A 22264-nucleotide genomic window follows, 5' to 3' on the forward strand; every position below is an offset into this window, starting at 1 on the left:
CGCCCCGCGGCGCCTCCCGCGCTCCGCACCGGGCCCCGCCGGCCGCGGGCAGGGCGCTGCCGGTGCCGGGGGCTGTCCTGGCCGCGCTGGCCCCAGCGGGTGCCCCGGGCTGCGGTGCTGCGGGCTCGGGTGGGTGCGCTCCCCTCGTGCCCGCCGCGCCAGGGCAGCGTGCGGCCCTCCAGCCCTGCGTGCCCAGCTGGGTGCTCGCTGTGCCCCGGCCCACAGCACACACGCTGCCCTGGCAGCACTTCGGGCAGCGTGGAGCAGCTGTGCGATACCGCGGGAGCCGCCCGTCTGCTCCCCACACTGCACTTTGGGATTGTGGTCTCTTAAGCCGTGTCTGTTCAGGCAGTGTGAGCCGGGTGGTCACCACCAGGCAGGCAGGCAGCTGATGGTAGCTGGTGTTGCCTGGACAGCTTGTTACAGGAGAGCACCTGGCCCTTTAGAAATTAGTGGCCGTCCCACAGTGGTTTGGCACCGGGAGTCTGGAGTTGTTGCACCCGTGAGGGTGGCACAAGTGGTTGTACAGAGAGAGCAGAAGCTCAAGGCTGCAGCACTGTGCCTTTCCCGGGTGCTCCTCCGAGGGCATTCACTCGGTTCCAGGCAGCCTGAAAAGAGAAACTGAACAGAATTCTCTTGTTTTCACTGTTGCAAACACAAATCCTTCTTGCAACACTGGCTGCCTGGCCCCATTGCCTTGTACTTATCAGAGATGAACTGGAGGTGTCTCCTCCAGTGTCCCTGCCAGGGGATGTAGGCTTGGGTCACCCTCAGAATACTCTGAGAGGCAGCTGCTGCTCCTCTGCTGTCCCTTTGCTGACCTTAAGTGGTACCTCAGCTGGTCCTGTCCTTGATGTAATTTGGCCTTTGGGTTCAAACATCTCTGCTGCTGCTCCTGCTGTTTGAAATTCTCTCTCCACTTCTGGCCTTTCATTCTCTTGCTGTAGTACCTAGGAAGCCTCTGGTTGTGTCATACACGTAAACGTCTGCTTTGACGTTTTTCATTATTCCATAACTTTCAGTTTCTTCTGAAAAGGCTTTCTTTCCCCTTGCCTCTGCTTCCACTGAGATTTTATCTCTTCATCTGAAAGAGTTCATAGATACAGAATTTGCAGTTTTGCAGATGCTTTGCCAAATACAGCCTCTGTACATGCTACAAGACGTCACCATCATCCCCCTCATCTTGACTCACGCTGGCTGTGAGTCGTGCTGGGCAGTGTCTAAATGTGTCCTGCCTGTGTGTGAGGCCTCACAGCGCCGAGCGTGCCCACGTCTCTGAGCTGGCCTCCACTTTCTGTTCGTGAGATCCTCTCTTCTGTCAGGGCCAAAGGTTTCAGTTGTCTCTCCAGCTGCTCTGCTTAGAATTAGCAGTGACATTAAAAAGTAGCTTGAACATAGAACAGTTTTAAAGCACTGTTGATAATGGGATGGGAGGAACTGAGCAGTAGGGGCAGAGGAAAGGAGTGACTCTCAGAGCTTTACAGGGCACCACCTCTGCCAGCTGTCATGGGAACCATGGCTGTGTGACCTCTTGGGGTTCTGAGTGCCATTGAGGTGTCCCTGCAGTGGGTGACCTCAGATGGACTTTGTGACTGTGGTGATGTAAGCTTAGGTGGGACAGCCTGACTTGTGATTACCTCAGCACTTCACTGCCTTAACTGATAATTTCCCCTCAACCTCCAGCAAAAGTATATTTCTAATCACATTACTCAACCCCACTTCTGAATGACACAGTTTTTACTTTGCCTTCTTTTTAGAACCTTTATGTGGGGAGATAAAATTTATTGCTTCCTTCTCAGGAGCACCTAGGGACTCTGAAAGGAAGAGGTCTGGGTAGCAGCAGAGTCCCTGCTGGGGACTGAGGTTCTTTGGAGATACAGTACAGAACAGGAATGGTGGTGAGCAAAGAACAGAGTTTCCAAGTCAAACTCAAGTAATTTTCAGATTTCTGGACTCCCCACCCAGCAGCCAAAGCATCATAATGGGGTTCTATCCAAAAGTTATCTTGAAGAATATTGTTCAGGGTGCAAAATCAAGTGTTACAGTGTTGAGGAATGTCCTTGCAGTCCCAGTTCAACTTGTTCTGGATATGTACTCAAGGTGTAATGACTAATTTTGTAATTGTATGCTACTTACCACCTGTAGCCCAGCCACAGGTACTGCACATCAATGGTGATCCTACTCTTGGGGTTTTGTCTGTTCCTTATTCTAAGCTGTATAATTTTAGCCTGTCTGCAAAACTGGGAAGAGACACAACCATGTGCCTTGGGGTGGGAGAAGACAGGACTTTGTAACACAGTCTGTGTGTGCTGCCACAGCATGCAGAATTTGGGAAACTCTTGTCTCCCAACCTGGTGTTCTGGCCTTTGCATGCTTTGTACCCTACAGCCAGAGATTAAATATCCATCGCAGTCATCTTGCTCACGTGTTGTGTTCTGCTTTGCATTAAAAATTGATGCTGTGCTCTAGTTTCCAGATGACTTTTGTTTGCTTGCCGTCTGGCTCAGCACGAGCTCCTCTTGCTTCCTTGCCACGCCACTCTTTACTCACACAAACAACCACCAGCTTGCCCTCAGACACATCCTGCAACAGAGCAGGTGAGAACACTGACAGCCAGAGCCCAGCTGGAGAGAAGGAGCAGTTTGAATGGCTTGTTTGGTGCACTGCAGAGCTCCTGTGCCACACAGGTGTGCCGGGAGGCCAGAGCTTGCTAAAACAGCCCTTTACTTGATACCCCCGGTTCTTCAGGGGTCGGTGAGCCAACCAAAAATGTATTCATATCAATGATTTTTGGTATATCAGGTCACAGACAAAGCAAAAGCAGCTATTTCTTTTTAGTGTGAGAAGGTTCCTCTTCCTCCTGGGAGCTATGTGGCATTAGAAGGTGGAGTGCAGAAGAATTCTCTTGTGTGAAGAATTCACTGTGTGAAGCTCACCTGGGGGACTCTGGGATCTGCTGAGACAAGCAGCGTGTCCTATCAAGAAGCTGCAGTGATCAGCATTCCGTGGTGGGAGAAGGCTCCTCTCCTCAGCACCATTAGCTGGGGGTTTGCCCTGCTTGCTGCGTTGTCCGTTCTGTTGGGATTCACAGGATCAGCTCTGCATTTGCTGCAGCCACAGTCCCTGCATTGGCACCATCTCCAGCTGGGGCCCAGGCAGCCTGGCTCAACGGGGTATTGTTTATTCCACCCAGGAATGTGCAGGCAAGCAGGGACCTCGGGGAGCTTTACAGAGCAACATGTTCTGCTCTGAGCAGGGAGAGGGAGTGTGGGTGGCCACAGCTCTGAAGGCCGGTGGGAGCAGTCAGGGTGTGCAGGTAATGTCCTGTCCTAGAAGTGTTATTGAGGACAATGTAGGCTGTGCAGATGCATTGGGGTATGGAGGAGGAAAGGAAGGCTGTCCAGATTTGGGGAATAGAGGGAGGAACAGAGGAAAAAGGTAGAAATGTCTTAGTATGTAGTTAGTAAGCTTCTGTTCTTGACACAATGGTGTGAGAAGCCAAGCGTAACTGCTGGTTCCTCCCACTGTGTGCTGGGTACTAATCCTGCAGCCTAGAGCACAGCAAGAGCTGCAGCAGATCTCTTGTCAAAGCCAGTCCTCCAGCAGCTGAAGAATGCACTGAACTGAGGGGTATCTCTGTCACTGGGGGTGGATTGTGTTTTTAGTGTACAGACACTGAGCTATAATGGAGGAAGTATGGAAAGACCTAGGTGAAATGGAAGGTGTTTTCCAATTTTTAAAAAGATCACTGACAGCATTTGTTTAATGTTTTTGATATTAATTTCTCTAACCATTTTGTGACAAGCTTGTCTTTGTACATTTCTGGGAATATGACCATTCCTGGTCTACTGCTCATGGATGTTCTAAACTTCTTACAGAGACTGAGACATCCACTGGACAAGAATCCACTTGTCCCTCCTGTGCAAATCCTGCATGCCTGTGGGAGCCCACATGGTATATTTTGGTCTGTTTGGTGAAATGTTAGTTTTTCAGTTACAGTGCAGTCATACTCTCCATAGTCAGTTCTAACAGTGCTGCTTCTTGAGTGAGAAGCTGGAATGTATTATTTTGTGGAGAAACAAGTGGCAATAGCACCTGTTAAGTTTAGTTTCCTTGCTGCTTAATTTGTGGCATCCATGCTTTACTGTTTTTTATCTCATGGTCTGAGCAGTGCTTTGGCATAGGAGTGGATTAACTGTCCTCAAACCCTTTGGGTCTGCCTTTTTACTTCAGCTGTTAATACTTCTTGTAATCAGCCTAAATGGCCTCTTCACATTGCTCCCTTATCTCTTAAGTGTTTAAAATCCTTGCTTCAGCATCTTTCGTAGTCCTGCTTCCATCTAGATGATGGTACTTCTAGCAAGTGCCTGACAATTACATTTGATGCTGGTGAGTCCATTATTTGGGATTTCTTACCCTGCAATTTCAGCTGCAAGAAGAGGAGGGGTAGAAGTTGTCAGAGTCTATGTGCAAATGGTGTTTCTTGGCTGACCCAGTCCTGCCGAAGAGCTCAAAACAATATTGTAACAGAGTTAATAGGTATCATTTCATTCTGGTCCCTGCTTCCATCAGCCCACGCTGGACCAGACACACTCCAGAGCTAACAGCAAAATGGGATAAGCAGTCTTCCATGAAGGTAATGTTAGTGTGTGCTGAGCATGCATGCATGCAGACTGGGGGGAGTGATTAATGCCCTGGGAATCCACTCTGTGCCTGCTGCACAATGCTGTTGTGTCAGGCCCAGAGCTTGGCACCAGGCAGGCCGTGGTCAGGCGCCAGGAACACGTTACCTGGTTTGTGCAGGATCAGGCAGTGAGACAGAGCCTGTGTGTTCTCAGCAGGGCGAGTTCCTGCTGCGCCGCAGCTTCATGCTTGCACAGTGAGGCTCTCTTTGGATGCGGGTCTGTGCTGGGCGGGGGCAGGAGCCCTGCCATCTGCAGTCCTGAGCTCCCCCAGCCTGGAATCCCAGAGTGTGCTCAGTTGCGGCAGAGCTCTCCCTCCTTCCCTCTGGCAGGCAGGGATCACCCATCCTGGAGGTGAGAGGTGCTTGGCCAGCTGTCAGGAGCTGTGACTCACAGGGGATCACAGGCGGAGCCCTGCTCTCCCTGCAGTCTGCTTTTCCTTCTGGAGCCTCTGCGTGAGCTGTTGCTGAATGCTTGTTTTCTAGGGTGGATCTGGAAGAAGCTCGGGTCCACTATTAAGCCTGAAGAGTTGGACTCAGTAAGTTTCCAGTCTGGAATATGCTGGGAGGCTTCCTTTTCTAGGTGGGGGTTTGTAGAAAATATTGGCAGGCAGCACTACAGGGAGTAAGACAAGGCCAAGGCCCTGGAAAATGTAATATTTTGTGTTCAATTTATGTCATGGAGCAAGCAAACTCCACAAGACTGATTCACTACTTGCAAATACAGGGGCATGCTGTCTGTAGTCCAGTGGAGTCAGGGAGTGATCTTGCTCTTCTTGGTACTGCTGAGGGAACATGAGCCTGTTGGGATTCTTTTTTTGGCAGTTTCAGAAGTTGCTTCACACTTTCTTACAAGTTGCCTGTCAGGGAATGCTTTGGACATGACTAGGTTAGTGGTTTATTATAACTGTAATTAATATATACATGCTGGAACTATTGCAGACCTGCCTGTCCCTCTCTATCTTTGTCTCACTGGAAAATCTTGCACATTTTAATGATGAGTCCCCAGAGCTGCAGGTGTGTTAAAGGAAGTGACACTCCTGTTCTCATGGGTGGGATCAGTGGCGGGGCTGTATTCTCAGTGCCAGTGACTGTAGCAAAGCCAGGTATGGGTCTGCAGCACACTTACTGTAATCTTTGCATACCTCTGCCCATTCTTACATTACACCTTTGACAGAAGACACAAGAAATGTCACTGTACCATCATGTGCTCCTGGAGAAACTACCCCAAGGCAGCAGTTATGCCTGCAATTTGTTTTTCCCTCTTTGTCCAGTGCTGCTGTGAAGTTTGAATATTCAGAGTAAGGATTCCTAGGAGCCTGAGCTCAGCTGGCAGCCTGGTGCCTGCAAGGGGCTGCTGCGCCTGCTGCTGCTGCTCCTGTTCCCATGAGAACATGCAGCAGCATGCCCCAGACACCCCACCTCAAACAGCAAGGATCCTCACTTGTCTTTAGTATTTTTAAGCTAATTGATAGCTCTTCCATCTTTTTCCTTGCTCCGCATGGTCATGTTTTTAATACTGTTACTCCTTCCGCCTCAGTGAGTTTCTGCTATCCTGAACTGCAGCTCTTTGTGCTCCTGATTCACTCCAGTCCATTCATCCCTTTTTGGTGGCAGAGTGCTGTCTGCTGCTGGATATTGGGCTCTTTGTTTGTACAGCCAGCACAAAGCTGGTGACAAAGGGACAGCCTGTGTCCCAGGGAGCCCACGTGCGATGGGGAAGGCAGTGGAGAGCAATAGGAGTGACAGACAGGATGGCAGAGGTGAGGGTGGCCAGGGGCACAGCGTGCTGGCTGCAGCCGAGGAATGGCTGGGGGCGGGGAGGGACGTGATGAGGAAGCTGTTCCTGCTGAGTACAAACCCGCTTTGTTCCCAGGAGGTGAGTCGGACTGGATAAACAGAACGGTCCCGTCAGCAGAAAGCCTTTCCCTGCCTGGATCCCCCGCTGCACTCTCACTGGAAGTTGGCTGCCCCTCGTTAGCAGGGACGTATTTCTCCTGCCTGTGTTAGCTTCCCCTCTTCCTGACACTCCGGGGCTCAGGTGGGCTGTGTGTGGCTGTACGGGGAAAGGCTGCCCTTGGGGGTGCCGTGTGTTCGTGTTTTGTTGAGTTGTCACTGCTCTCTCTGCCCGTAGCTGGGCAGGGGGTGACAATCCTGCTGACATGGGACGGGTGTCAGCGGCGCTTGGAGCAGGACTGCTCACTGTGCGCTTGGAGCCGCTCTGGGGAGGGGGAGAACGGTCCCACGGCAGGGAAGGTGTGTCCAAACCCCCAAGAACGGGGGCTGCTTGTGATGTGGGAGGAAAGCAGCCTGTGCCAAGCCGATGTCCCACCGTCGCAGAGGGCAGGGCTCTGAAAGCACCGCAGAGAGGTGCTGGCATTGCTGTCCTGTGCCTGTAAGTGCAGGGGGTCAGGAGGTGAAAGCAAACTCACTGGTCTGAGGGGAAGGTGAGGAATAATCTTAAAGCTTCTGGTTGCTTTGGATGGATGAACCTTTCTGTTCCCATCCTGAGGAATTTGGGAGGAGGCAAAGGAGCAGCTTAAGCTGCAGGACTGCTGCTGCCTTGGTGCACTGTATTTCCTTGACAGTGAGGCTGAAAAGCAGAAATTATACAGATGAGTGTCCTCAACAGCCACTTCCAGCGTAAGGGGGAACCCAGGACATAGCCCTTGACGAGGAGATCTTCGCCTGCTTTCAAGTCTCCTGCCAGGAGGAATTTTAGCTTTGGCTCCCAGAGCTTTGTACAGGGTCTGCACCCTCATCTCAGTCTGACTTCTGCCAAGAGCCATGGTGGGGCTACCCAGTGAATGTCTGAGCCAGGTACCTAGAAGGCAGAAAGAATATTTCCAGTCAGGTCTGAGAATGAGGATAGTGTTATGAGCTTGCCTGAGAGGACCTTGTGCCTCTTCTCTTGCTGGGCCAGAATTGTGTTGCTGGTTCAGCATGCAGTTCCTGTGGCCCTGAGTGGTGGCATGGGGAGGGGGATTCCTGTCCCCATCCTGCCAGAGAATGTGTGGTGGGACATGCAGGTGGGTGGTGCTGGCTGCCCACCAGGCCCTGTCAGGCTGAGCTGTGCCCCACATGTCAGGGAAATGCTGAGCTTCCTCTCCTCCTCTGGCTTCCTTCCTGACGGGAATTCACTTCCAAATTTCTTGCTGCTTGTCCCCCCCTGTTGTAACACAAACACATGATCCTACAGAGATAGCCAGAGGGCTGGGACAAGGCAGGTTAGACCATGGGGGCTGCATTGCTGCAGTCCCTTGGCTCCTGCAGCATGTGGCAAAGGGTTGGCAGGGAGCTCAGGACAGGATCTCCCCACATTTGCCTCTGTGCTCAGGAAGGGCTTTACTTCCTGGGCTTATCTGTGATAATTTCAGGTGTTTCTGGATGGTGACAAATTTCTCACTCTCTCAGCCTTAGGCACTGACCTGCCTTCAGACCCTGCACAATGGAGGCTGGCTCCGTGGTGCGGGCAGTCTTTGATTTCTGTCCCAGCGTCTCTGAAGAGCTGCCCCTCTTCGTGGGAGATGTCATCGAGGTGTTGGCTGTGGTGGATGAGTTTTGGCTCCTTGGCAAGAAGGAAGGTGTGACAGGTAAGAGCTGGAAATGCCTGCACCTGGGTCTGTACAAGTGCCAGCTAAATGTGCACTCTGTGAGCACGTCTTCCCTTGGTGGGGAAGAGCCTGATTTGATTTACTAAATCTTTCATGCGCTTTGATTGGGACTGAGAGTCCAAGTTGCCACTGGTCTCCTGCCAGCTTTGTGTCAACTATTCAGACAAACTTGTGTGTTGTTTTTTGAGAGAGGTTAGTGGAGAGTCAGTTCTCGAGGAGATAGGAGCTTCACAATACTGGTTGTTCCAGTCTCTGTGGAGAGACTGCCCATTTCCTGGCTAGTTTATGTGCTGACCTGCTGTGGTAGTGGAAGGGGAGAAAGGAAACAGATGCACTGAGAGTGGAAATGCATCCACTCTGGAAACCAGTCCAAGTGACCTTTTCAGTGGAGATAGAACAACAGTGACCGTGTGTCCCCCCCAGGCCCTCTGACTCAGCCCCACTTCCTCCTTTCTGTTTCAAAGCATCTTCCTGCACAAATTGCCATCAATATCTAGGTGCCTGAAAGTGCAAGTCTCTTAAACTTTTAGCGGGGTGTGAGAAACTTCAGAAGCAGCAGAAAGCTCTTAGTGAAACACTAAGAGTCTCATAGTCTCTGTTTAGGCAGCTCTTTCTCATCTTAATCCTGATGTTAAGAAGATGTGTGAGCTCTTGGGGAGATGAAAGCCAGGCCTCTTCAAAGCATAGGCCTGCCTCTGTCTTCAGCATGAGGGTGGGACTGATTCCATCCCTGGCTGTAGAGATGGGGCTGCTATTGTAGCAGCAGTCTGGGCTCTCCTAACAGCCACAAGCTGTGTACTGTCTGAAACCAAGGTGGACAGGAGCACTTCCCTCCTGTGCTCCATGTGACTGATAAGTGGCATTGAATGAACATGTCCCTGATCCTTTTGCTGGTGCTGAAGTCACTGGGCAAGGATTATGTGTGCAGTTAACAACAGAATTTTGTCTCCCAGGATAACTGGTAATGTTGTTATATAGAAGATTAAGCTATTAAGGAATAACAAACAGATGTGTGTCATAGCTCAAAGATAAAGAAACATGCTGAAGTCAAACTGAATGTTTTTAATGACCTTTAACTCAAAACCCAATTGCATTCCTGCTTTCCCTTGGAACAGCTGTTGTAGTTTTCTGCCCAGCTTTCTAAGTTAAAGTTATGGGGAATTGGAAAAGCACTTTAGAATAGAAGCTGTGGAGGTGTTGCAGCCTAGTACTCATTACTCTGTGGAATAATTATTGTAACTCCATGTACAGTAATTCCTTTCTTACAGCATTATGTTGTTTCCATGTACAAAGCAGGAAACTAAGATAAGGAAAAAGAGTTGGTTAAAACTGTGAAGGAGGCAGCAGAGAATAGCAAGTGTCAAATTGCCTAAACACAGTGTAAAGCTCTGAGTGTGTGTTCCTAGGTTTTATTAGAAAATATTAGGTAACCCAGAGGCAGTGATGGGTGTGGTACTAGCCCATACTTCATCATATCCCCTTGCCTCAAATTATATGAGAAAGACATTTTTAGTGGCCTTTGCAGTGGGCTCTGCCATGTCATGTGCTCTCAGGACTGAAATTAGTATCTGATGGGTATCATCTGGCAGCAAACAAATGTGCCATGGTGAAACAGATACACAGAATGACAGTGGGGAAGGTCCCTGGAGTCCCAGCAGTGCTGAAGCTGTGACGGAGCCTGTGACTCACAGGTGTGGCCATCCTGAGGGTGGCAGCCTGAATTCTGTGCTGAGACTGCACAGGGGCCAAGCCCTATGGAGGAAGGAGCACCAGGTGGATATGCCCAGTCAGAAAACACTGCTCCCATGATCCAGCACTACTGGATCCCTTAGTCCTCACCTTGGGTGTGGGTTGGGAAAGAAGCACTAAGGGCAGAGAAACCCAGCGTGTCTGTTCCTGGAAGCTCCATGCTGATGGCACAGTCCCAGTAATGCACGCAGCCTGTGGTTGCCTGGAGTGAGCCAAGGGCTCAAAGCTTTTTGTTCTCTCTTAGCTCTTAAGTACTTAAAACCCCAGGAATTCCTGGCTCCCAAACTCATTGTTCTTCCACCAGCCTACTGAGGCATCCAGGGTAACTGGGTATTTTCATTTAGCAAGAGATTAATAGATCCCAAAATCTGGAAGGAGGGTGGAGATGATGGTAGGTCACAGGAAAGACTCATTGCTGACAACTCATTCTCCTTTTAGGGCAGTTTCCTAGCAGCTTTGTTGAACCTGTGGATATTCCCCCTTTGAAGCAGGGAGAAAAACTGTTTGTTTGTACCAATGACTTCACATCTCAAGAGCCAGGGAGCTTGTCATTGCAGAGAGGTAATCTCCATTCCCTTCCTTTGCTTTGCACCTCAAAAGCCTCACCTGTCCTTCCGGATGGATGAACCTAGTCACAGCATCTGCCTAGAGTGACAGAAGAAAGAGGTGAATCTGTTAATTCCTCATGACGTGGGTCATGTCAAATCCACCATGGTCCTCTAGGCTTCTGCCACTTTGATACAGGTTTCTCATGATCTGTCATTACTCATTGAACTCCAAAAATTGGCATCACCTGATCATAGTAAATTTACAATTGGCTTTTAACTGACCTCTAATCTCCAAATCTTAGACTTGCATCTGGAGGAGAATGAAAGCTTTGATGCACCTGCACGGCTTTGCAGCCAAACTGTGTATCTTAGATGTGCAAGAGGCTGCTGATACTTCATGCCTTAATCCCATCTGTGCTTGTGTGCATCCCCAGCATGCACTGTGCTATAACAGAGTGCTAGTCCTCACCCACAGCCAGGAGGGAGCACGGGGAGGCAGGAATAAGAGGTGGGAAGCAATAATGAGAGTAGTTTTGAACTGTTGTGTCTCATTCTCTGCAGGAGACTTGGTGATCCTGGGGGGGTCCCTGGCCTCCAGCTGGCTGCAGGGCCGAAGCAGCTGGGGTTCCAAGGGCTTTTTCCCCTCCTCATGTGTGAGGGAGCTGTGCCTTTCAGTTCGGAGACGTCAGCTGTCCCAGAGCCCTCCCCTGGAGGTGCCTGCCTACTCCTTGGGCCAAGCCCAGGCCCTGATGGACCTGTCTGCTCAGCTGGAGGAGGAACTGGACTTCAGGGAAGGGGATGTGATCAACATTATTGGTGTCCCAGAGCCTGGCTGGTTTGAGGGTGAGCTCAGAGGCTGCAGGGGCATCTTCCCAGAGGGTTTTGTGGAACTGCTTACTCCTCTGCGAGCACCAGGAACCTCGGTGGATCCAGAGCCCACAGGGACTTGTGACACCAATGGAACAGTACAGGTGCCCTGCAAAGATGACAAGGAGCCAGGGAGTACTTATGGTGTTGCCCTCTATCAGTTCCAAGCCCTGGAGTCCAAGGAACTGGATTTTGATGTGGGTGACAGGATTCGGATTGTAGGCGTTCTGGAGGATGGCTGGTTGGAGGGGGAACTGGGAGGAAAACGTGGCATCTTTCCACACAGATTTGTGAGGCTGGAAGCCTCTGAGGCTTGCATGGAAAAGGTGAGTGCTGGGGATCTGCAAGGTGGAGGCAGTTGTGGATTGAACATCCATCAAGATCCAGAAATCACTTGCTCTGAAACTTATCCTTTACCCCAGAAAGACAGCAGGGAAAAGGAGGATGGCTTGACTCCATATCCTGAGCCTTCCACCATTTTGTCTCGCAAGGCAGGGAGGTCAGAGGATCCTCTTGGCACTGACTTGAGACAGCCCCAGGCCTTTCCCAGCACAGGACACCAAGAGCCACATCCTGAAGGCATGGTGGGCTCAGTCCCCTCTAACCACACAAAGTCAGTCAATGGCATTCTCCCCTCTGCACAGCTGCCTCCCCCACAGGGCAACAGGCCTGGCCAAGCAGGTGAGCTGGAGCCTGGGGGGACTATTTCAGCGACCCTAGGAAACTCAGAAACTCACTCCCTCCCTAAGCATGATGGAGACAGCTCCACTGTGCCCTTGCAGGCTCTCCACATCCCCCAAAATCCTTGCAGGAGCCAAGTGATTTCATCTGCTAATAGCTGGGCAGCATCCCAGCCCCAGGAGAGCCAGAGCAGGACCCAGGACCTAGACAATTGGATGGACAGTAAACTGGAGAAGTCCAAGCCCTGTTCCAGCTTAGGAACTGCCCAGGTGAGCCTGGACACACGGGCTGGGAGCTGGGGGGAGTGCTGCCCTCCTGCAGTGCAGGGGGACAGCTGCACGGACCTGGACTCCAAACTGACGGAGCAGCTGGCCCAGTTTGAGAAGAGTCTGTCAAGTACTGGTGCAGAGCAGGACAAGGTCTCCCGCCACTTCTCCATCTTGGACTACAGCTCTGAGAAGGACATTGTCCGTGGGTCTCCTGAATCTGGGTCCCACTCCAGGCAGGCAGAGAGGAGAAGGGCCCTGAGGCCACCCCCTCCTCGGCCCAGCAGCCTGGCGACAGCCGCTGTGCACGGGCAGGGTGGCCGGGTGCCCAAAGGCAGGTCTCTGTCCTTCTCGGTCAAACCCTCCCGGCCTGCGCCCCGGCCTCCATCCAGCAGCCAGCGGAGAAACGTGGCCCCTGCACAGCTTCAGCCCAGCACCCCTGAGCAGCGAGTGGAGGAGGGATGTGAGGACTTGACACAGGCAGGATCGGCCTCCTCCAGCTCCATCCTGATGACTAGAATTGGAGAGGTGGAGAGAGATCTGGAGGCGTACAGCAAGACCCGTGCTGAGCTAAGCCTGATGCTGGAGGAGCAGCAGGATGAGCTGGTGAGAGCAGAGACCATGGAAAACCTTGATTTCTGTGACTCCAACATTGAGAGCCTCAGCATGGAGCTGCAGGAGTTGAGAGGTGAGTCTACAACAGCATGGGATGGGGAATGCTTCAGGAGCACAGGTTCCTCTGCTGTTTTACAGACACTGTTGAAGGCAGTGTTTTATACCCTTTAATTCTTGATTTTGATCATTTTGTAAGTACTGTTGCAGTATATATTATCATGATCTTGCTTTGGAGAATGACAGTGTCTTTCTCTGGATATCCCTTTGCCCTGGTCTTCCTCACCCCTGTTTCCTTCCAACTCTCCCATCTCTTCCAGCCCCACCATACATCCAGAGCTTTCATCTCATCTACTCCCATATGTCTGTGATGGAAAGCAAAACCACTGCTGCTGCAGTTCCAATCTCCCTGCTTCATCCTCTCTTATGTGCAGGGGAGTAAGCAGCAACTTCAGGGTGCTTTGCTGGTGGTCCTGCCATTGAGATTTGAGTTGATGTCTGTGCTGTGACTGCTCTCAACCTGTCAGGGCACTGGGTTTCCTGTGGTTTCTGCTCTGGTGCTGATACAGACTTGTGGGGATTTGTTATTCATATGAGAAGGAGTGCACAGAAGGGGACTGAACCTCACCTGGGAATGGGATGGATTACTGGGCAAAAAGTTAAACCTGCCCCTGCTCCTGTCATCCATGAAGTCAAGGACAAGAAAATAGGACTGTTCTGTTGGTAACAACAGCAAAGAGCTTATAATTGTGGCATATCTGTAGCTGAAAATGTGACTTTTGTTCTTTCACCCCAGAAAAAAATTACTCAGGAAAGAGGAATTTCCCATTATTATATCAGCACATTTGGTCTCTGAAACCTGAAGATGCCATGTAAAGATCAGTGCTTTAATTATGTTACATTTGATATTACAGCAGACAAATGGAAAGATGGAATCACATACATCTTCTCCCACAGTTCCTTCCCAGGCTTCTCCCAGGAGCTCTGACACTGCAGTTCTGTTACTGAAACCCACGACGTGCAGGAAATGTGGGCACTGCATGCGGGAGATGGAGTGAAATGCCAGCTCCTGCCTGGGAGTTACTCACTCTGACTTTATTGCCTCCATCCTCCCACTGCTCAATCAGCACTGGGGAGCCCAGACACTTAGCTGCACGATCATGTCAGAGGCAGAGCACATGGGAATGAAGGCTGGTATGGCTGCACCAGGAAAACAGGGTGACAAACAGCCTTCATGTCAGTGGTGTGCAAAAGGGATGCTTGGAAGGAGGCCTAGAGGATTTGAAGCTAGATGAAATAACTTGAAGGTAGGAAGAGGAAAGTTTAGGCTGAATCTCAAGGAAAATTTTCTGATGGTGTGGATCTTGCTGGGAAGTGTCTCCTACTGTCCCAGTGCTTCCTGGCAGAGGAATGATCCTGTGGAACCTGTTGGTTCCTGGAACTAGAAGTTTTAGGCAAGAACTAATGCTCTGTCCTGAGGCATCCTCAAGCTAGTATCCATTCAGTAGTCATAGGGGATTTTTCTCTCATTCAAGAGACCTCTCTAGTCCTGATAAACATGTATCCTACCCAAGCTCTGCCATGCCCCTTCTGACACATCTGACTCTGGCTAGAGAGCATGTCTTGCTAGCCCAGCTCTAGTGCAGCAGGCAGAACAGTAATTTGGTGTTGCATCAACTCAGCAAAACATGTTTGTGGCATGTCTGAGACATGACCTCTGCCTTACCACTGTTAGGAACATGGAGACATTCTCCAAAAAAGCTCTCACTGAGCTTTGACCAGCAACCAAGGCAGGGCAGGCATAGTCTTATAGGGGAAATAGTTCACAGTGGGGAACCCAGCCCTTCGCTGTATCTTTTGGGAAGCCAAAGAAAGAGTAGAAAATACATGGCTTTCTACAGTAAATGTTTAAAATCATCGGGTTGCTTTTTTGGTCTTGTGAGCACACTGGGGTTTCACTGATCACCAGGCTGGGGCAGGATTAGTGCTTGCCCTCCTGCAGTTGGAGTAGGAGAGTCCATTGGTTTTATTTTTGTCTTCTACCAGCTGAGGGCATGGGCTCTGCGTTCCTAACAAGTGTTGCAAGAACCTGAGACATGGATGACATCTACAGACTCTCGTGCTCTCTGTCAAGGGCATGCTGTGGTTGTCTCTTGGTTTCTTATAGGAGCTCTGTGTTGGGCAGGGAAAATTGGGAATATGTTGTGCCCTGCAGTGAGAAGCATTACTGGAGTGCGTGTTTCTATAGCCTTCTGAACACTAATTTGGTGTGTTGGCACCAGACTCCATAACACAAGTAATCCCTTCAAGCCTGCTCCTGTCAGCAGGTGGACCAGCTGTTCCCCTGGAGCAGGGAACCATGCAGCTGTGACTGCATGGCACTGCGGAGGCACTGGTCTGTCTTGCAGGGAGCAGCTTCTTTCCTGATCTTCATGTGACTGTGATGAGGGCTGGGAAGAGAAAGGGCTCAGCATCAGGGTTGAGCCAGGGGCAGCCTGAAGGCCTCAGTTTGCCCCAGCAGCAGAGCCCAGCCTCTTCTAGACTATATTGTTTCCTCCATGTCACCAGGGGTGGAAAGAAGATCTAGTAGAAGATTTGGTATCCCACCTCTGCTCTGTGGCTTCCTGCGGTCCCACACATGCTCTGTTTCCCTTCCCTGAGGACATTGGTCTCGGGGCAGGGCCTCTGCATGCTCCAGTGCCCTCCTCCTCCCAGCCTCAGAGCTGCCTGCGGAGAGGTTTTGGCAAAGCGGTGGAGCCGGTTTGGGCGGTGCTGGCCTGCCCAGCCTGGCTCCCCTCCTCGCTCGGGGCTGGTTACTGATTACTTTGGGCAGCAGGTGGAGGAGGCCAGGCTGCCAGCGATTGGGCCCCTGCCTTTGCTGGCTGGTTTCAGGAAGCAGTACCTGCGTTTCACTTGGGACGGGAGTGCTGGAGCAGAGTGGAGAAGCGCCGTCAGCGTGGGGCTGGGCCCAGGGAGCAGAGGGTGAGGGGAGCCGGCCCCTGCGCCACACCCCACAGGACTATGTGCACCTGTCCTTAGAGGAAACACTGCATGGAGGATCCGAGACAGGAACCGCGGCCCCTCAGCTGGGAATATGAGGATTGTTGTGCTGTACGGAGACAGGACGTGGCTGGCTGCAGCGACAGACCCAGGGCAACAAGGAGGCCGTACCCGGGCAGCCGAGGAGCAGACAGTGGCTGGGACAGTTCCAGGAGACAGGAGGACATCTCCGTGGACCAACAGAGCAGGAATGGAGACTGCAGAGGTTTTTGGAAGGGAGAGATGCAGTACATGGACTGCAGGAGAGCAGACAATGTTTGGGAAGGCAAAAGACAGGATACAGAGGACAGAAACTACAGGGTGTATGAGAGGGAGGGTGTGCAATACAGAAACTGCAGTTCTGAGATAAGAGGAGGGCGGAACAGAGAGGACAGAGTACCTAGGCAGTATAGGGAGAGAGGAGGGCAGTATGGAGAGGATAGAGGCCTTGGAGACTGTAGGGAGAGTGGAAGGTGGGATCAGGACTACAGAGATCCTAGGGACCACAGTGAGCATGGAAGACATTATAGGAAAAAGGAGCTGTGGCACAGGCAAGAGAGGGACTCTGGGGAGTATAGAGAGAGGAGAAGGCAGTATAGAGAGGAGTATGGAGAGTATGGAGATAATCAAATATATAGGGAAGGGGAAAAGTGGTATAGAGGTGATGGAGGCCCTAAAGCATATAGAGAGCAGGAAAGGCCACGTGTAGATATCAGGGACCAAGTAGAGGAAGAAGACAGTGAACAGCACAGGAGGCCCAAAGGCCATGTCATGGACCACAGCAGTCCAGACAGCAGTTGTGAAGTTCCTGCATTTGCAGTCAGGTCCTCGGGAGATGGTGGTGTGAACCTGGGGTCAGGTACCTGCTACACACAGCGTGAGACATGCGTCCTTGACTGCGACGGCTGTGGGGAGCTGGAAGGAGAAGCCCCGGGGCCTGGGAGGCCAGCCAAGAGCAGCAGTGGAGCAGAGCACTCGAGGGTACGCACGGGCCGGCCGGACTGGAGCCAGCTCTGGGAGCAGGAGGCCGAGGAGGCACACAGGGTGGGCTCTGTGCTGCAGAGAAACAGCTTCTACAGACGGACGGCTCCCAGTGCCCTGCGGCACTCAGAGTTTGTGCAGACCAGGAAGAAAAGCCCAGGTACACAGGGAAATGGTGGGCAATTCCCTTGGGTGTGCCTTTACCCTGCCCTGGCACCAGGGCAGTGCTGGGAGTCTCTTACATGTGGGTGGCCAGCACAGCCAGCCTCTCACAGGGTTAGAGGCTCCCTGGGACTTAGTGAAATCATGGTCCTCACCCCTCCATGCAGCCTCTGCACAGCGATTTTGCGGAGGCCCACGTGGGAGGGAAGCACAGGTGGCACAGACTCAAGACTGTCCTTTCTGTTTCTGCTGCATGTTTTTGGTACATCCTAAAACTTGTGGCCCTGGTTTGTGTGCTCTCTCAGGGCTCTGAGGAGGTTTCTCATGAGGGAGAGGGTGAGATGCTGAGGTTATTCCCACTCTGCCTCTTTATAACCCAGCATTAATAGATTCTGTAGGAACCAATTCCTGAGCATGAGTATGGCAGCTGTTCAGAGGCAGCACAAAGCAGGAAATAGAGGAAGCTGTTGAAGCACTCACATATGCAGAGAGCAAGTACTCAGAGCTGCATAATTCACCTGGACAGGATCTGAGGCACCTGTATGTTGGGGGGCTGTCACCAGTGGGAATGTCTTGCACTGTCACCCTCAGTACTGCAGTGGTCCCTTGCCTGTGCTACAACAGTTGCATGCTCTGTGTCCTGGATCCCCAAGCCATCCCTGGATCTGCAGTCCCATCAAATAGTACCCTGGAGCTGCAGAATTACCAAAGTGGAAGGCTTAGGCTGTCCTGTCATGGGTGAAATCATTCCCTTGATGCTGTGGCTGTGTCAGAGTCAGCTGCAAACAGATTTGTGCAGCTTGGCTTGTTGGTGCAAGAATATTGGTGGGGGGTTGAGGGGAAGTGGCAGCAAGGTGCTGGGGTCTGGGCAGAGGGACAGAAGGAGCCCTTCTTGATGGACAGGCCTCCATGTGTCTGAAAACTTATTTGTTCCTGTGTCCTTTCTGCCAGCATCTGTCTCATGTAGCTGTGTGTGTGAATTCTCCATGAAGTGGGATTGAAATGGAGAGGAAAACTGCAACAGCCAAAGGATGGCAAAGCTGGAGGCAGTGCCTACCTTTGCCTTAGCAAGAAATCTGTCCTCTGGAGATATTCGATTAAGAAGGCTCCAATGGCTGCATTTCTGCACTCTCAGGCCACCCTGTTGGGGTGGGACTTTGCTCAGCTGCGTCCCCAGGGTGAGGAAAGGGAGAGGTTGTGCGATGCCAAGACGTCCAAAGGGCAGCAGGGGAGCCAGGAGGAGGCCAGGAAAAGAGTGGGATGGGAAATGGTCCACAGAGCCTCTGGAGGCTGGAGCAGTGCTGGCTTCTCCAGCTTTTGCTAGAGCTGAAGGGACAGACTGTCATGCCAAGTGAAAGCCTCTGCTCTTCAGGATTACAGGATTCTTCTCCACTGTGGCAGGATCAGGGGCATGGGAGTAGCTGTGAGAGGTGCAAGGCAGGATGCCCTCATCATCTGTACCAGTGTCTCACAGCAGAACAGGAGAGATGAAAGCTCCAGATATTTCAAACACTGTCTGTCCATCCTGTGGCCTTTTTCTGGCTGCAATTGTCTGTTACTTTCCTCCTCTTGCCCTGCTGGGGCACAGTGCTGGACCAGCAACAGCTCTCCTTGGCATGTACTGCTTTGCTGTAGCTGCCTCAGTGTAAGATTCCACCTGCACCTCCCCAAAAGAGCTCCCATTGTGCTTGGCAGCAGACACCTCCTGTGCAGTGGCAGGGAGAAGTCAGCTCTGGTTCTCCCTCAGTGTGTGCTCCAGGCACCTTTTCTAATGCTGTTTACTTCTCTAACAGGTTCCTCCTCCATCCACTGTAACAGAATGTGGGACTTTAAAGCCGCAGTAGAGATCACAGAATCATAGAATGATTTGGGTTGGAAGAGAACTAGGGGGACATGTAGTTCCAATGCCCCTGCCATGGGCACAAATGCCACACTCTAGATCAGGTTGCCCAGGGCCCCATCTGGCCTGCCTTGAATACTTGCAAGCCAGTGGAGATGATATTTTCTGTTTGCAGGGTTATCACACTTCTTAGAGATTTCTGTACAGTGTAACTGGGTGACAGCTGCAGGGTTGGAGACCTCTTCTGGAGTAAGACTCAGGTGTGACTGCCTGACACATCAAGAGGAGAACCCACCTGTCATAGTTTTGCCGCTTAGTCACCATCATTCTTAAAGGTTTTGCATGCTAATGTGTTGCATTTCAGCTCTGAACCTCAACCTTTTTCTCCTAAATTAGAGCTTTTTAGTTGATGGATATTCTTCTCAGGCAGGTACTGTAATTAAGTAATTTTTCAGTCTTCAATTCTTTATAGTGAATGGAGTCTTAAAATACCCGTGTCAAAGACTCACAGGAAGACCTTTAAGTGTTTATTGTTCCTGATTGCTCTCTGATTTTTCAGTTCAGACTCTTTTAAAACAGTGGACTTCAGAGCTGGGTGAGGCATTCTGGGTGGGTGTCAGCACTAGTTTACCTTGCTATGCTCTTGTGCCCTTGTCCAAAACCACAGTGGTCCTCTGCAACATTCAGGGAACTCCTGTTGAATTTTGTCTGATCAAGTCAAATAATTACTGCCCAGAATGCAATCCTGCCTGTGGCTGTGTTTCTTGTCCCCATTAATACATTAATACGTTTGTCTGCATTAAACCTGCTTGGTTTGAATAATTCCATCTTATTCAGGGTACCCTGGATCACTCAGTGACTCATATGCCTCATCTTTATTTGTGATCCTGTTGAACTGATCCTCACTTCTCTACATGACAGCAGTGATTTTCCATTTATTCTGTTATGTGGGATTAACTAAATCCAGTCTCTGCAGAACCTGTTTAGAAATGCCTTCTTTTCTTGATAGTCTCTACTCCACTGGCAGTGGATTTTCAAGGTGTTTTTTTTGGGTTTGCTTGTTTTTCTCTTTTTGCTTTTTAGAAAGAAATAAGCAGAAAATTTATTGTAACCTTCTTTTCTGGATAGTCTCTATTCCACTGGCAGTGGATTTTCAAGGGTTTTTTTTGTTTGTTTGTTTGTTTTTCTCTTTTTGCTTTTTAGAAAGAAATAAGCAGAAAATTTATTGTATAATTCTACCATTTTGCCAGGTTTGCCAAAAATGGTACTCTACTTGTGGGATTGTGTAATTGTAGGATTTCCTTTGTCCTGGATGGAAATAAAGGTTATTATAAAGTAGCATTTTATTTCCTCATTTAAAAGATGAAAACTGAATTCTGCCATCCATGGATTTTTCTTGATGTCTTTCTTTTCTCATTTTTCTGTGGCCTGTGGTGTGTCTGTTATCTGGCTTATGTTCATTTATTTATATTTGCTGTCTTTATTGAAGCACAGATGCAGGACAGACATTTCATCAGTACTGTTGTGTATTTAAAACATCCTTTTAAATAACTTTCACCTTTCATTCTTTTGTCCATCAGTGGTTTTGCTCACACTTTTGTTGATGCCCTGCCTCAGTTTTAGCAGCTTAGCTCTTTTACACCATCATATTAATTCACTTTTTTCTGTGTCAAGGGTTGGAATCATCTTCTGCTCACACTGAATGCCATGGGGCTGTCTGGGCAACCAGAGGCAGTTTGGGGCCATGGTTGTGGTCTTACCTGGCATAGAGACATCCCAGCCAAGCTCTGCATCAGGCATGTTTGGGACACCAAGCTGCTACACCAGGCCCTGTAGGAGCATCCCTGTTCTGCCCCTGTTCAGCTCCCTGGTGTATTACCAATGTCTGGAGTAAGAGTTTTCAGCCCAGCCAGATCCTGCTGCTGGCAGCCAGTTTAGCCTTTTGCTCAGATTAATTATTCCCTGCCCTAGTTTCATCGCCCCCCCTCTCATGGTCGGCAGTGGCTCCTCCCCTCCTGGCCTCCACATACTTCAAATATTTGCAGCTGGTTTGTTTTGTCCTGAGTCACTGCTTGCCTGTGCTGAGCTGTGGGCCCGGGGCCGGGCTTGCCTCGCGGCTGGGTGCAGCTCCACGGAGATTGCTGGGATTGTGCTGGGCGCTGATGGGCGGCACGTCCCTCTCCAGGGAGCGCTGGTGCCCGCGGGATGCTGCCAGGTGAGCCCTGAGCACGGGGGGCGAGGCACGCCTTTGGGATGCACATGCATCCCGTTGGAGCTGGGCTTTGTGGGTCAGCTCTGCTCCCAGAGCGGGGCAGGGAAGACCTCTCATTGCATGGGTGCTCCCGCTAGGAGGTTGGGTAATAACGATTCAAAGTTTTCGTTCATTGGAAGAAAGTGGATGACGGTGGCATTTGTGAGATGAGCGGGATGAGCCGTGTGATTGCAGTCGCAAATCACAGCCTCCCCAGGAAGGGCAGAGCTGGGAGTGTGCTCCATCTTCACACCTCACTGCCAGGGCTGGCTTAGGAGCTGCTGTTGGGTCTCTCATGGCCCCAGCAGGGGCACCAGCAAAGCTCAAAATCAGGTGCTCCTGGGAGCCTGTCTCAGACCATCAAACCGAGGAGAAACAGGAGAACAGAATCCGACTCTCTGAAAATCGTGATTGAGAACGTTGTTTTTGGAAATGTATTTCTGAATGCCTGTTTGGCAACTGTATCATGGGTAAACATGAATTTGTCACTGGATTGGAATTTGTTGGCTTCATTAAAAATACGAGTCATATTCCTGCAGGCCAACAAAGCCCATTCAAGCTGTGGTGTGTGTCTTAGCATCTCCAGAGTTGATGGGCATGATGAATTAAATTGAAAGGTAACATCTAAATAGAAAATCTATGGAGTAAAATTGAGATGTGTTTAAAAAATACTTACTAGGTGGGCATAATTCACAGCTGTGAAATTGGTGGGTTTAGTGAACTGCTTGATAAGCCTCATTTAGGGAAAACTGCTATTAAACACACAAGAATGTGTGACAAACAAGAAAAATAAATTCATGGCAATTAATAGAGATAGTATGAAATACAAAAAGTGAAAGTTTTTAAATGTATCAGAAACAAACACTAAGTAATACATATTGGTCAGATAAAAGAGATAAATATTACAAATAAATTCTGTATTTGAATATTTTGAGCTGTAAGGGTTTGGAAAGAAGTAGGACAACTTTTGAGT

At 50.4% G+C, this 22264-nt stretch overlaps 1 protein-coding gene across 6 annotated transcripts in view; it reads left to right on the plus strand.

Annotated features, from left to right (window-relative positions):
- Positions 1-3274: 3274 nt before the first annotated feature.
- The window catches only part of LOC120501960 (dynamin binding protein), a 30762-nt gene continuing 11772 nt past the window's right edge, over positions 3275-22264 (plus strand). Inside the window, exons 1-5 of one of the 6 annotated variants that reach the window (XM_039708848.1) lie at positions 3275-5220; positions 6558-6722; positions 8096-8274; positions 10483-10605; positions 11154-13094. In XM_039708848.1, coding sequence (XP_039564782.1) covers positions 8130-8274; positions 10483-10605; positions 11154-13094 — 2209 coding nt within the window. In that variant the 5' untranslated portion in view covers positions 3275-5220; positions 6558-6722; positions 8096-8129. Of the gene's footprint in view, positions 5221-6557; positions 6723-6746; positions 7502-8095; positions 8275-10482; positions 10606-11153; positions 13095-15303; positions 17199-21114; positions 21256-22264 lie in introns of those variants that run through there. The other 5 variants (XM_039708852.1, XM_039708855.1, XM_039708853.1 and 2 more) reach the window with 5 other exon arrangements.

This window comes from Passer montanus, unplaced genomic scaffold (assembly GCF_014805655.1).
Source record: "Passer montanus isolate IOZ18808 unplaced genomic scaffold, ASM1480565v1 scaffold21, whole genome shotgun sequence".
Classification (NCBI taxonomy): domain Eukaryota; kingdom Metazoa; phylum Chordata; class Aves; order Passeriformes; family Passeridae; genus Passer; species Passer montanus.